Genomic DNA, 15,411 nt, shown 5'->3' with positions numbered 1-15,411 from the left:
TGTTGGAGTCAGAATCTTACTATTATGGCAGATTCATGCCCAGTTTTAGGAGATAAGCAGAGCAATTGTCTTCAGCAAGGACATCGCTCTATCTTCTCCATAAAGTCCTTTTAAGATTTAGGAAAGAACATTTGACTGGTGACCTCTTCTCAATGGGGAATATCTTCTGTAGAACGAATCAATGGGGAATATCTTCTGTAGAATGAATTCTGTAGAACGAATGATATTTTAGCTTCTCTCCAGCCATAATTTCATTTCATGCTGCAGCTGGATTCATAGCATGAAGATATGACCTATGAACCCAGCTGATTGTGGCTTATTCAACATAGAAGAGTTAAGCCAATTGGAACTAAATGGCTTTTATAGAGCGGGCCCCAGTGTCCAACAAGGTACAGTTAACCAAACTGTGGCTTTGTTTCTTGTGTAGAACAGGCCTCTGGGGCTTGTTGAACAAACCATAGGAAAACAAAGCAGGCGTGGATATAAAATGTGAATTTGGAACTATGAATAATTGGGAAAACAGTAAAGAATTAAGTGGCCTGCTTCTCCCACACTGCATCCACAATCAAAGGTTTACCAGTAAATGGGAAAACTAGGCATATTATAGATTATAGATTATAGATTATAGATTATAGATTATAGATTATAGATTATAGATTATAGATTATATTATATATTATATTAGAAAGAAAAGGGGGACGCAGTGGCACAGCGGCTTAATGATGCTGAAAGTTGCCGCCCAGAAATGGTTGACACTTCAGTGGTTCGAGTCCAGCCTTCGCGTTAGCAGGGTGAGCTCCTGTTTCCTCCCCAGTTCCTGTAAACCCAACAGTTCGAAAACTCACGTGAGTAGATAAATGGGTACTCTCACTCCAGTGGGAGGAAAAAAGCTGGCGGCGCCTTACAAAAAAGGAGTCGGGAGCAGTTGCCGGTAACTGTGCGCGCCCAAAAAGGGCGTGAAGCAACGGAAACCCCGCCTCCTGCGCTCGCCAGCTGGGCTCTGCCCTAGGAAGGAGGCTCTGGCAAACCACTTCCGAAACAATTGCCTTGAAAACTGCAAGGACTCGTCCAAGCAGTCACTGCAGAGTCGGTAACGACTGAGCGCAGATAATATATATATATATATATATATATTATATTATATTACTGGGTATTTTGAATTATATCTGTGCTGAGGTTGAAGTACTCAAGCATTTCCTAGATCAGTGTTTCTCAACCTTGGCAGCTTGAAGATGGGTGGACTTCAACTCCCAGGATTCCCCAGCCAGCTGGGGAATCCTGGGAGTTGAAGTCCACCCATCTTCAAGCTGCCAAGGTTGAAAAACACTGCCCTAGATTATGTCTATATCTGCTACTAGAATACCAGTTAAGCATTAGAACTCTGCTTGTTTCAAGAATTGTATTAAGGGTTGATGAGATTGATTTGCTCTGGCTTAGTAAATCTGGCCACCGCGGTCTGTAATTTGCGAAGCCGTGTTTGATAGCAGTGTTATCTGAATCCAGACAATTATGATTTAAAACAAGCCGGGCACAGTGCGGTGTGTGAGCCCAATCAACAGGTGTGTCCTATCTGATCCCTAATGTAAAGCGGATTGCACTTGGATTTCTACCTATTAAAGGCACACAGCTAGGAGAAGGGCTACTAATGCTATGATGGGGTGTGCGTATGTCTAAAAAAAAATCATTAAACAAAAATGACCTCCTCTGTGGCTGTTGCAACTCACTTCTTATCTTTCTCATCTGGGTTACCTTATGACTACAATGTCCATGACATTTAAGAAGTGGCTTAAATTTATGACTGCTGGTGTTCAATGTGAGGAGCGGGGGAAGATCGTAATGGTCTGCCTTTCCAATTTTCCATGGGTTTAGAGACAAAAGGATGCAGTGTTGACACAATGTCTCTGTTCACACCACATACTAAGCCTAAAGCTGGGTTAACAAAACACAGCAGCTGCATTGACATAATATGGGATGTCTACTGAAGTAAAACATGTTACGGTTTTATTTATTTATTTATTTAATTCAGATGTGTTAGCCACCCAACTCCGGTGGACTACGGGGGGCGTACAAAACTGGAAAATCCATAAAAACAGATTAAACGTCAAACCAAACAGACAGCCCAGACTGAAACCATCTTATAAACAACACAAATCAACAAAACAGGCCTCCCCAAAATACAACGATACATTCATACAATGACATATTAATACGTGCAATGATATATTAATGCATCTATCATGTACGTTTTACATGATGGCCTGATTGTAAATCTGCTAAGACGACAGCTGGGTTTCTGTAACGTGCTGAATCGTAAACTATCCAACTCTATTTTAGCCTAGTCTAATGTGTTGTCAGGAACGAGCCAATATTTGGTTTCTTCCTAGTCCTGTCCTCTTCCGTTTTTCACTTCACTAATGACAAGTCTAGTCTTTGGACAAAACGGAAGGGTGATAAAGTCAACCAAGTCACTCAAAGTGCCGGCATCTTTGGCATCATGGTTTTAACATGGATTTGGATTTGTTGTGCCTTAGAGCAGTGTTTCTCAACTTCAGCAACTTGAAGATGCGTGGACGTCAACTCCCAGAATTCCCCAGCCAGCACTTGAAGATCGTGGACGTCAACTCCCAGAATTCCCCAGCCAGCACTTGAAGATGCGTGGACGTCAACCCCCAGAATTCCCCAGCCAGCATGGCTTCAAGTTGCTGAAGTTGAGAAACGCTGTCTTAGAGTATTGTATAAACCCTGCCAGTTTGGTTAAGTTAAGGTTTGGTCATTCTGCAAAACTAGAAGATGGTTCAGTTCAGTAACTGGATTCAGTGTGTTGTATGGCTGTAGTCACTGAGATGGATCTCTGCTCAGTGGGGGAATCCAGATTAAAGCGTCCCAAACAGGTCTGTCCCAGCTCCACCTGAACAGATCCAGAAAAGGGGATCCCATCCACTTCTTTGGTGGCCCCTCCTACTCTCAAACTACTCTGACTCTTAGGAATCTGACTTCCTATAAGGTAAGGCCATTATTCTATTTACTCTAAGCATGTTTACTCCCAAGTAAATCCGATCCTCTTTAATGGCATTTCATTTTTCAACTAAGTCACAGCAAAATGTGACTTCCTGCTTGGGTTCCCACAACCCATTTCACTTGGCTTGCTGAATTAACCCATTTTCTGGGCTTCTGCAGTGTCACGGCTGCATTCACAAAACATGCTAAACCAGGTCAACCAAAAGCCAAGGCTTAAATTGGGTACTTTAAGTAGGCTACTTTGGGTCAGTGTTAAACTTTTTCAGTTTTCTTGTGGCCTTAGCATTTTTTTGGTTCAATGCCCTGTGGAGAACATGGGCTAATTCATTGTCAGTTAAATATACCACCCTGGGGTAAACCCAGATATTAATAATCCTGTATTGAATTTATATGATGCCCGACTCCCAAAGACTCTGGGTGCTTTACAAATTGTTAAAAACTGTTGAAAACAAATAATAATACAACACACACACACACACACAAAGCAAAGAAACAGGTTGGCAAAGAAAACAAACCCAGATGGGACAAGGGAAGGGAAGAAGAGGATCGTCCATCATGACATTTTCAGGGCCCTTCGAGATACCAGCAGGGTCGGGACTGCTTGAATCTTGGGGGGTCCCTAAAACAGGCATTTTGGAACCATGCACGGATCAAATAGAGCAAATACTGACTGAGGTTAAAGCTAACCCAGCTTAACACAAAGTGTCACGATGCATTAATCTTTCGTTGGCTTGGTTCAGGGTTTTGTGCAGAATCAACCTTGCCTAGGATCAGGCCCCTCTGCGTTCGGCAGCAGTCACAGCTCTGATTTTAGCAGAAAGTTGTGCAGGTTGCCACGACACATTATAAATGTTCACACAAGAGGCTAAGCAGGGTTCACCTTGGTTAGTTTTGGGTGGGTTAACATGTTGTGTGAAGGTCACCTGTTGAGCATGCAAAACCAGAACTGGTCAATTCAGGAACGAGTGAAAGTGACGTGACCTGCAATTTTATGCGTTTATTCTGAAGAACACCGGCTGATGTAGCAACACACTTGGTTAAAATGCAACTTCCTAAAATGTAGTTCCATCAGTCATGGTGGGGCAGTTATGGGGGAAAAGGGGGTCAAAAAAGTCAATATGGTGCCCACAACTATGTGATGGAGGCCCTATCTCTTTTCTATGTACATTGCATGCACAATGCACATTTTTTTTAAAAAGGGGTGGGACTTTGATCATGGGTCACATCTGTCCTCCTGACTTTTTTGACCCTCCCCAATGCCCTTGCAGGAATAATGTGGTCATTCTTAACTTAGGTGAAGGCTGATCAATGCTCCCAGGGTCACTTGTTCTTAAGTTTTTATTTTTATTTTTTCTTTTATTAATGAAGTATAATCCAGCAAACAGAAAGGAAAAATACATCAGTGACAGGACAATTCAAAAATGACATGCATTACTGTGATTAAACAAAACTAATAAACTAAACTTAAGGGGGGGAGCAAGAAAGGAGAAAAAAATGCAATAAAAGAAGATCTATATGATATTAACGAAACATTAGCTGGAGCTTTAAAATCTGGACCCCCCCCAGAAACATATCACGCCACCTTCACATTTTTAGAAATATAAAGACATTTTGGAGAAGGATAACCCCATTCCAGTGGGGCTAACTTGCCAGAATATTCTGCTAACTGCCTTTAGAATAAACCTCATGTTTGATTATTATATTGATGCCATGTTAGACCATCAACACCAATGTTGGCAATTACGTTTTCTTGTTTATTGACGGAGAGAATAACATAATTTTTTTTTTAATTGGCCTCTGTGATGGCTTGATTGAGACACCTTCCTGGGAAGAAAGGCATGGTTCAAAAAACAAAAACAAAAACGGAGCCCACCCGTGAAACAACCGTGTCTTTCTTCCGAGGAAGCCGTCTCGGTCGGGGCCATTGCAGAGGCCAATTGGCCCCCTCCTGCACCTAGTTAGCAATGGGGTGGAGGGTGGGGAGCCTCGGCCAGGCCAGCTGAGACGAGTTAAGCACCTGACCTCATGAATTTCCTCCGGGGATATAAAGCCAGCTTGGCAGGGTTGGGCTTCTGGCGTGGTTGGGGGGTTGTTTGTTTTTAGATGGGGAGGGTTTGGGGTGGGGGGGAACGCCATGGAGGGGCTCCTTCTGCGCATCCTGTTCTTCCTGGTGGTTTCGCAGGGAGGCTGCGGGGAACATCAGGGCCAGATGTGCTACCCCTTGATGGAGCGGAGCAAGTCCCCCATCAGGGCCTTCTACTGCCCGGGGCCTCTGGACCGCGCCGATGCCCACTTTTGCTGCGGAACTTGCAGGGCGCCCTTCTGCTGCGCCTCCCGGAAGAAGGGCTTGGACCCAGCTCGGTGCCTGGCTCTCCGCCAGGTGGTGACAGCCAGCGGCGAGCTGCGTCCCGAGGGGACCAGCCCGGCCCCGCCTGAAGGAGATGGTAAGAAGGTCTTCTCCGAGGTAGAAATCTTTTAGGCATGGAAGATGTGGCGCCCCATTGTTTTCCAGCTTCAGCTGTATGGAGGGCTGCTGTTCTGCCCCCCCTTTCCCCCCAACGACATTTTACAAGGTAGCAGCCCCCTGGCCGACCTTGTCTGGACTCAGAAGTGAGGCAGTGTTGGGCTGGGTTATCTCTTGGGCTGGGAGACCAGCAGGAGATGCCAGGACTGGAAAACACCCCAGGAGTCATGCTTTTCTTCAGGGGGGCTTCCCCCCCACCAAGCCTGTGCAGACAGTGGATCCCATAGGGCTGGGATGTTCATTTTTCCCCTCCTGGTTCTCTTACCCCAGTGTTGTCCAAACTTGGCCACTTTAAGATGAGTGGACTTCAACTCCCAGAATTCCCCAGCCAGCCATGCTGGCTGGGGAATTCTGGGAGTTGAAGTCCACTCATCTTAAAGTGGCCAAGTTTGGACAACACTGACTTACCCTGTGGCCCTTTATTGATCTGTAGCTTGTATGGGCGCTAGAAGGCCTTGTCCCCGTTTTCCTCCATCAGAAAATCTTTTAATTTGGCTGTCAATTTCCCCAGTCCTGGAAAATCACCCGCTTTTCCTGTTTTACTCGCCTCAGGGCGAAAAGGGTGAGTGTATCCTCCTCTGCCCCCTTCCTAGTGGGGAGGGGTGTCCAGGAACCAGCAGTTCACACCACCCGTGGTTACTCAATGGGTCGTGGTCGGCCCTCTAAGTTTGCACAACAGCCTCCTCCAAACCACAGCCGCTGCATAATGGGTTAGCATTTTGAGGGAACCTCGAGGGGCGGAGGGTGGGTTTCCGTGGGACCTTCTGAAGCAGGTTCTAATTTCTTTTCTTTTCCAGGCAGGAAAAGGTTCCTCTGGTATTTTATTGGACTCCTCATTGCCAGCCTGATCATTTGGAGTGTTTGCCGCAATATCAACGCTTTCAGGTGTTCAAGGAGAAACTGTTGTGACACCCAAGAAGAGACTGAGATGGCGCGTCGCCCTCCTGCCGCAGTTCCAGTTCTTGGCCCCCGTTTTCCTCCTCCCCGTCTCCTCCCTCCCCCCCCACCTTATCCTGATGATCCACCACCGTATAGTGTTAGAGATCCCCTTGCCCCTCTGGCTTTGCCTCCCACGGTGACCAACGCGCTGCCTAGGATGGGCCTGGCCACAGGCCCAGCCCAGCCCTCCGGGGCAGATGGAGGGGCCCCAGCCGAGCCCTCTGGGGCAGAGGGGGGAGCCCCAGCCCAGCCCTCCGGGGCAGAGGGGGGAGCCACAGCCGAGCCCTCTGGGGCAGAGGGGGGAGCCCCAGACGAGCCCTCCGGGGCAGAGGGGGGAGCCCCAGACGAGCCCTCCGGGGCAGAGGGGGGAGTCCCAGCCGAGCCCTCCGGGGCAGAGGGGGGAGCCCCAGCCCAGCCCTCTGGGGCAGAGGGAGGAGCCCCAGCCGAGACTTCTGGGGCAGACAGAGTGGCCCCAGCCAAGCCCTCCGAGGCAGAGAGGGGAGCCTCAGCCCAGCCCTCCGGGGCAGAGGGGGGAGCCCCAGCCGAGCCCTCCGGGGCAGAGGGGGGAGCCCCAGCCCAGCCCTCTGGGGCAGAGGGAGGAGCCCCAGCCGAGACTTCTGGGGCAGACAGAGTGGCCCCAGCCAAGCCCTCCGAGGCAGAGGGGGGAGCCCCAGCCAAGCCCTCCGAGGGAGAGGGGGGAGCCTCAGCCCAGCCCTCTGGGGCAGAGGGGGGAGCCCCAGCCCAGCCCTCCGAGGCAGAGGGAGGAGCCCCAGCCGAGCCCTCCGGGGCAGAGGGAGGAGCCCCAGCCGAGCCCTCCGGGGCAGAGGGAGGGGCCCCAGCCGAGCCCTCCGGGGACCAGGGGGAAGCCTCTGGAATGTAGCTGGGGTCCCACTTCTAAGGGAGACTTTGTGCTTCCGAAGCAAGCCACCACACTATATCCCTTGTTTTTAGAATCAAGAAAACGAATGACCCTTTCAGGTTTATGATTTTAATTGTGTGTATTGATTAGCTTTGATTGATGCTTTTAACAATGTAATGCTTTACTTGCGCAATAATGTCCGTCACCTTTTTGCAACCAAACTATTGGCAGGCCACTGAAGACCCATTCCAAGGTGGTCACAGTGCCCTTGACTCACAACCGATGGCAGCGTTTGGAGGATTAATTCTCTTTGCTTGGACCAACGTGTTTCTCTCCTGCCCCTTCCTCTCTGCTTAGTGTGAGCAAGCCAGCTGGACTCACCTTTAAAGATCAACATTTGACCAGGACTGTGGGTGGCTAACCTTAGGTTCAGATGTACCAACGAATGGCTAAACTGATATTCAGTTGTGAACTAGATCAGCTTTGCCTGTAAAGGGAACTTCCATGTATAAGGGGTAACTCAGGTCGTATCCAGAAAGTTGCTAAGAGTGAAGAGCTACAGTATTTACTTGTGGAAGTGTTGCACAACCACTGCACCTTTTTGTTAACTATTTCTGTGCTCCGGTTCAGTTTAACAGGAAAAAGTGAAGTCTGCTGAGAAGGGCAGAGAGGATTGTCTCTGAAACAAATTGATTAAACACTCTTGATGAAGATTGGACAAGCTAGCACTGTGGCCACATGAAATGCTTAGTTAGATAATGCCTTGATTTCTTTCTTCCTAAGGGTATAGACCAGCTTATCTATGAATGGTTTGCCATGTGACTTTTTCTGAACTTTTGCCTGACTTATGCCAATATGTAAAGCTCTAGGTCTGACATAGCTAAAGTGGGCTGATCTGCCCCTAAGGCTTTTAAAACACAATTGTATGACTCAAATAATCTTTTAATCAAATGTTTACCTAGTCTTATCATTGTATAAGCAAAAACAGACAGGCTTGCCTCCCGATTTCTTCTTGGAACAGGAAAAAAGCAGCTGTTTTAACAGATGTTTGTTGAATGTACTCTTTCCCTCAAATTGTACCAAATTTTACCACTAATAAAAACTTGTGTTGTGTGGTCTTCAAATGGTGGTTTGACTTTTTGTGAGCTGTGCTAAGGTGTTTCTTTTTTTCCTTGATTAGCAGGAAAGGGTGCCTTCTACAGTTGACACAAGATGGTTGGGACTTCATGGTTGCAAGATTTAATCTTTCTGCCAAAGCAATGGGGTTAGTTTCTTGTGTCCTTAGATGTTGGTGCTTTTGTGTGTACCGAGCCAATGTTGACGTACTTGATAAATTATAGTTCAACTAGTTCAATGTGTGTTTCCTAATCTTGGTTAACATGGAAGCTAGGAATGTAGGTGATTATTCCAAGTAGAAAGTTGGGCTAAAATAGAATTTGCTTCTGAATAAGGCTGCACTTATAGCCAAGGGTAACCTTGCTAGAATCTTTGTGAGAATACAGAAAAGCTAAAGAGGAACATCTCCCCTTTTTACCCAGATACCAAGAGGGTGAAAGGCCTTTGGATAACATTTTCAAAGAGTTTGGGCAACATTCTTATGTTCTATAAAGGTGGGCTGGCAGTGAAACAGTTGGGCACACACAAACATTGCCATATATTTGATTCAATCTTGACTGAATGACTTATGAATGCCCTGTAGTTTAGTCAATAAGGTGCCCTCCAGTCTTGATGCCCCCTGGGCATGTGAACCCCAACTCTAAGCAATAGTTCTGCTGGCTAAAAATTTTGGGTGTTGAGCTCTGCACATCTCCAGAACATCCCATTGAGAGAAGACAGTGGTAAAGTATGGGTAACAAACCAGGGTTCAACTGCTGTGTTTAGATATCTTATTGATATCCTAGAAAAATGCATTTTGGAGTTGGAGACTCCATTATGGATTATAGTTCTAGAAAGCTGGTTAGGAACACAAAGGAACATTATTTAGTGGCCTTCCTGTATAGTACCTGAAAGACCAAGTTAGGGATAGACTGTCATAAAGAAAATCTACCTACGTGATCACAAGGAGCCAAAAACGATGTGATGGCACGTAATATAGTGCTGATGATGTCTTACTATCAAGACTCTGAACTTAACGAAGTCATAAGGGTCTCAAAGCCCAATGTCAATTTATGTTTTTAAAAAAGATTTGCATGTGAAGCTACCTTCTGCTTAACAGTGGTTTATTTAATACACAACTAGCTGAGTTCACAGAAAACAGCAACCCATAAACCAAGGCTTTTAAACTACAGCGGCCGATTCCTGAAAAATAGTGAAACCCAAATCAAGTATGGTTTAATATATGTGAACTGGGTTCCTCACGATTTTTTTTAGGCAAGTTCTAGTCTCATCAAGAAACGTATCATTGGATAAATTTTATGTTTTATGTGAAATTGCTCTTGGAAGATTTTTCTAGCCTGTGTAGCGATGGATGCTGGAAGCAGAGGTGCCCACCTCCTGTGTTCGGAGAGCTGATCTGTTTTCAAGCAGGAACTTTGTTCTGTGACCTGCATTTTGATGCACAGAACAATATCTTAGGAGCAGGAGAGACAGAGCCCAAATCCCACCCTTTGTTAAGAATGCCACAGGAGGGAAAGTTATATTTGCTCAACATGCTAAGCCTTGATTAAACCATACTTTACCCAATTAACCTAATTGCCTGGGTATGCAGAACCAGGTTATCCGAGGAGCCATCTGGCCCCCATGACATCAGCCTGCCCCACTCAGTCCAGCAGAAGGGGCATGTTGCGGACCCTGCCAGTCAAGGAATTTCAACTGGTGGGGCCTAGGAGGAGGGCCTTTTCTGCCGTGGCCCCCGCCCTGTAGAACAACCGACCACCCGAGGTGTGGGGTGCCCCACTTTCCTGGCCTTCAGGAAGAGCGTGAAATCTTGGCTGTGCCAGAGGCCTGGAGGCCAGATGGGGGCTCACACCAGTGGAACTGGCTGGTGGGATAACTGATTCTACCCCCCCCACCGTCATCTTGAATTTTATAGTCTTTTTATTTATAGGATATTTTTATTCAGTCTGACTTTTTAACTAATTAATGTGGGTATTTATATTTTTAACTATTTTCAGGTTTTACTTTAATCGTGAGCCACCCAGAGTCACCCTCTGGGAGAGATGGACAGCATACAAATTTAATAAATAAATAAACAAACAAACGCTGAAGCACAAACCAGACAACCATAATTTAGCCTAGTGCCATGTTTCTCAACCTTGGTGACTTGAAGATGTGTGGACTTCAACTCCCAGAAACACAACAGCCAAAACCAAACCATCTTTCTTAGGGTTTCAGGGTCGCATAATCCCAGCTTTCAGGGTGTAATTCCCAGTTTATGGCTTTGTGGGGGGAAACCCAGGAACTGTGATTTATTCAATAAACCATGGTAAGCCATGATGGAATGGCTTATTAAGAGGTACAGAGAAGGTAATTCTGCTAAGCTGTAATGGCTGTGCTCACCTGAAAATGATGACCCACATTAACTTTTCCATGGTTTACTCAGCCCAATTTGGGGAGCTCACATAACTCTAACACTCTGAATTGACAAGACACATTTCAGGTTTGTATCATATGCATGAATTAATAATGGTCTAAGGAGGGGACCAACACTAAGAAAATGCTTGTTTCCACCACAAGATGAACCATAAATGGATTGATTTATTGATTATGTGCCATCAAGTTGTTTTCAGCTCCTAGATCTTCTCCATGGTGATTTATCCCTAACCTGGTCTTTCAGGTTATGAATATAATAAATATATAAATATAATATTAATATCATGAACCTCCTTTTAGCCTTCTTTAGCACGTCACTGTACCAGCCAACAAACCATATACTAACCATCAGGTTGGGCTCACCCAACACACAAGGCAAAAATGAAGTTGATCACCTTGGGTGAGGGAGTCATGCAAACACAACCAGGGTGGTTTCTTGTCTTCCTTTCGGCTTTGCACACGACATGCTTCCAGCCATGGTAGCTTGTAAAGCTTGGTTTAGACCTTACTATGATGAGTTTTCTCAAATCACTGACCAGACATTGGAGAATAGAAAGCCACGCCCTACAGCTGCTTTGGACACCCATTCCCATACTGCGGTTATAGCCGATGGGCATTGTGATCCCCAAAACACCTGGAGAGCATCGACTTCTTGGCTGGTAGATTAGCCATTCCTTGCCTTCGTGGCGAATGAGGCTCAAGAGTTGTTTTAGCGCCCGCTGGAGGGCTGGGCTAAGCCTTGGGAGGGCGGGGATCTGATCCGAGCCAAGCTGAGCCAGCTGATCCCAGTTGCATCTGGGGCTGCAGCAAACAGCAGCGGTTGGAGAGAGGCAATAAAAGCCCCTGGGTGCCATCCAGGTTTAGAAGCTGGAGTTAGTTCAGACAGCCAGAGGAGAACGCGAGCTTGGCTAGAGAATTGCCTGGTGGGTGACGCCTCCATCCCATGAAGCTGGTGATTTTGTGCCTCCTAAGCTGGCCCTGGACCCCCGGCGCTGCGCCATCCCGGGGCTTAGGCCACACTGGGAACTTGCAGACGGAGATGCAGGTCAGAGATTGGCCTGGCCTGGCCTGGAGCAGAGCAGAAGGTGGAGCCCCGCCCGGCCCCCCAGTCTCAGCCAGCGACCTGAAGGTGACCATCAGCCAGGACGCAGCAGGGAAAGGGAGCCCGCCCCCCGTGGCTGATGACCAACGTAAGACTTGAGGTCAAGGGTGGTTGAAGGGTGAGGATATCTGCTCATTCTCCCCCTGGTTTAGAGTAGCTGGGTTTCTTCCAAAGGTGGAATCTGGTCACTGGCTTCCTGCAATAGACTAGTCAGTGTTCCTCAACCTTGGGGACTTTAAGATGTGTGGACTTCAGCCTGGCTGGCTGGGGAATTCTGGGAGCTGAAGTCCACACATCTTAAAGTCCCCAAGGTTGAGGAACACTGTGCTAGGTGGTCCACCTTCTCTGGTGCAGGCCCTAGGGGAGGCTCATTTTGGGACTTCTGCTGCACCCAGGCTGGCTGGAGTTGGTGGGTTCTGCCTTGGAAGAGGATGTCCTCAAAGCAGAAAGGGGGTGATGGGGAAAAAAGAGATTCCTGTCACCATGAGCCCTGTGTGTCCTGTTCTCTTCCAGCTGACTGGGATTTCAACCTAATCATCATTGCCATCTCTGTGGCTGCCTTTATTTTAATAATCCATTGCTGTTTCCACTGGAAATGGAACCCTAACCCTAACCCCTGGTGCTTCTCCTGTCTTCACCCGGCTTGGCAAGGCTGGATGGGGAATTGCAGGCATCTTCCGAAGATTTCGTTCATCAGCTCTCTTCAGCGCTATGGGACCTTTGCATCCAGAACACCACAAGGCCTTGCTGCAGAGAGCAACCGGGATATCTGGATTATCTCCTCTGAGCTGCACAGTGAGCCATTGGTGCACTTCCGACGGGCAAGCACTGGAGTACCCAAGGATGGGCCAGCTTCTTTGTCTGCAGCAGCTCCTGGAAATGCAACAGGTTGTGGACCCACCTCGGAGATGATCTTGGAAATGGAAGATGAGCTCTAAGCAGTGCAGAAGATCTTACCTCTAACAAGGAGGCTATTCCACCTGACAGAAGAGGGACTCCAGGCTGAAGAAGACCTTTAGAGACACACTCATGCCCTGCAAGAGATATATGGGATTTCAGTTCCCATCTTCAGCTCATTGGCTTTGCTAGCTGGAGATAAAGGGAATAAAGTCCAATTTACCTAGTGTGGTGCTAAGGTAAGCCCAGCTGATATATTGTGAGGCTTTTAAAGTCATGTGTGCACTGAATGGACTACTTTTAAGTATAGGAATTGTTTCCCCAAACTACCGTCTTTTTAAGAAATAAGATACTGGTGTGATACAATGCTGCCTTTTGCTGATAGTTAAATGCATTCATTTGCTCCTGAGACCATCATTGCTGTAAATCAAAGCAGGTAACCTGGAGTCTTTTATGTGTTTTGGACTACCCCTGCCCCAATGTCTTGCCGTATGGATGATGGCTGGGGCTAATAAGTACTGGAGTCCTAAACATTTGGTGGGTTACCAAGCTGCCCATTCCTGCTCTTGAGGACCTTTGAGTATAACATTCAACCCATAGGAAAGATTTGCTTTGTTTCTATCTCACAAAGGTATGTAAACTAAGAAACTCAGCATTAACCCCCTTATAAAGCGGAAGAGCCCCATTTTCTCATTTGACTCTTCCAGCTGATGCTAATGAATGATTGTAATTGTACCAACAGAAGCTAGGGTCCTGTTTTTACAGTTCCTATGGAGGTTCTATGACACATAGCACACCCTGCAGCTCTTTTAAAACTAGAATTGTATGACCACTTCTATGTAATGAACTTGAAGGGATATAAAACTATGTTTGCCTCTTGAATGAAATTCTTCTTTTATTTTTTTTAAAGCATGGACCTTTGTCAAATGCATGATTTGTACATGTATACTCATTCAATAAAAGTATGTCTAGTTTTCTGAAACTGGTCTTTTGACACAGTGGTTTGACTAAATATTACTGGAGCAATGTAAAGGATGCATTTCTTAGCATAAGAAAGTAATTTGTCAGATGCGTAACCTGGTTTGTCTCTAGGAGCTCAAGATGGTGTACATAGCCCTCTAATTTTTCCCACAACTACCCTGTGAGATATGTTGGTCTGGGAGTGACCAGACCAAAATTAGTGAGCTTCTGTGGCTGAGGGTGCACTTGAACCTGGTCTCCCTGGTGTTTTTCCAATAGCTTAACCACTACTGAGTGTCTTACATTATGGATTTCAAGATTTGGATCATGACTATAAGTGGAAGTTGGTAGTGAACAGAGTTAATTATCAAGAGAGTTTGGTAGAGAACAAGATTGTTCATCACCTTCTCTAAAATATTGATACGTGGAGACAAATTTAACTTTTTATTGTAGGCAATGAAAAACTTTGGAATTTTTCATTGAAAACAAGCTGACATCTACAGTATTTCCCATAAATCTGAATAGTCGCCACTGACTTAGAGTCATAATGAAGTTTGTTTATCCTGGATTCAAAAGTCGTGTGAATTTGGCCTTCAGTGGCTTGGAACCCAGGGATTATGGCTAAGTGAATTTAGATAACTGCAGCTTATTCAATAAACCATAAAAGCCAGTGTGGTGTAATGGTTAAGGTTGGACTATTGCTAAGGAGACCCAGCTCACTCAGCCATAGAAAGTCTCTGGGTGACTTGGGGTGAGTTACATACACATAATCCAGTCAACCTCATAAATGTATTGTAATGTGAAGATCTAGGGAGGTTCATCTCTCTGAAATGCTCAAGTACAGTGTTTCTCAACCTTGGCAACTTTAAGATGTGTGGACTTCAACTCCCGGAACTCCCCAGTCAGCATGGCTGGCTGGGGAATTCTGGGAGTTGAAGTCCACACATTGTAGAGTTGCCAAGGTTGAGAAACACTGCTCTAGTAGATCCTGTACTAAGTGCAGGATTATCCCTTCCAACTCTATGATTCTAAGGGAGATTCCATGCAGACTGTCTTGATTTCTTAGAGAAAAAGTGGGATATAAATCTAATACAATATGCAACCCAGGCCATTTTCCCCCTTCTTTGTCTGGCTTCACACCCAACACTTATAATGAATTATTTATTTATTTTGCGGCTTTGAGCCCGTGTTGACTCCTGGCAACTGTCTGGACAGTCCCTGCAGTTTTCTTGGCAAGGGTTTTCAGAAGCGGTTTGCCATTGCCTCCTTCCTAAGGCTGAGAAAGAGTGACTGGCTCAAGGTCGCCCAGCTGGCTTCATGCCTAAGGTGGGACTAGAACTGACGGGGTCTCGGTTTCTAGCCTGATGCCTTAACCACTACACCAAACTTGCTCTCTTCATAATGATTTGTTTAACCATAATTCATTGAATGAACCACATTTGGCTGTGTTCACATGGCAGACTAATGAAGTTTAAAAGGCTCTATTTTAGGCACACTTTCTATAGACTCCTAAGCAAAGTTTAAAAGTTTTGGCACTGGTATGGTAGAATTCTCAACTGGGTGGATTAATTCTAATGAACA

General features: G+C 46.2%; 1 protein-coding gene across 1 annotated transcript; it reads left to right on the top strand.

Moving 5' to 3' along the window:
• The first annotated feature begins 5,152 nt into the window (after nucleotides 1–5,152).
• LOC148213969 (protein shisa-3-like) lies at nucleotides 5,153–5,497 on the top strand. The gene has a single exon (XM_088129191.1). It carries the CDS (start codon nucleotides 5,153–5,155, stop codon nucleotides 5,495–5,497), a length of 345 nt encoding a protein of 114 aa, XP_087985317.1.
• The last annotated feature ends 9,914 nt before the right edge of the window (nucleotides 5,498–15,411 follow it).

Source organism: Python bivittatus, unplaced genomic scaffold, assembly GCF_059951505.1.
Source record: "Python bivittatus isolate LINGU-HERP-01145 unplaced genomic scaffold, Pbiv_v1 ctg000790_np1212, whole genome shotgun sequence".
In the NCBI taxonomy this organism is placed as follows: domain Eukaryota; kingdom Metazoa; phylum Chordata; class Lepidosauria; order Squamata; family Pythonidae; genus Python; species Python bivittatus.
The sequence above is the reverse complement of the archived record's forward strand: the minus strand, read 5'-3'. Positions and strand labels throughout refer to the sequence as shown.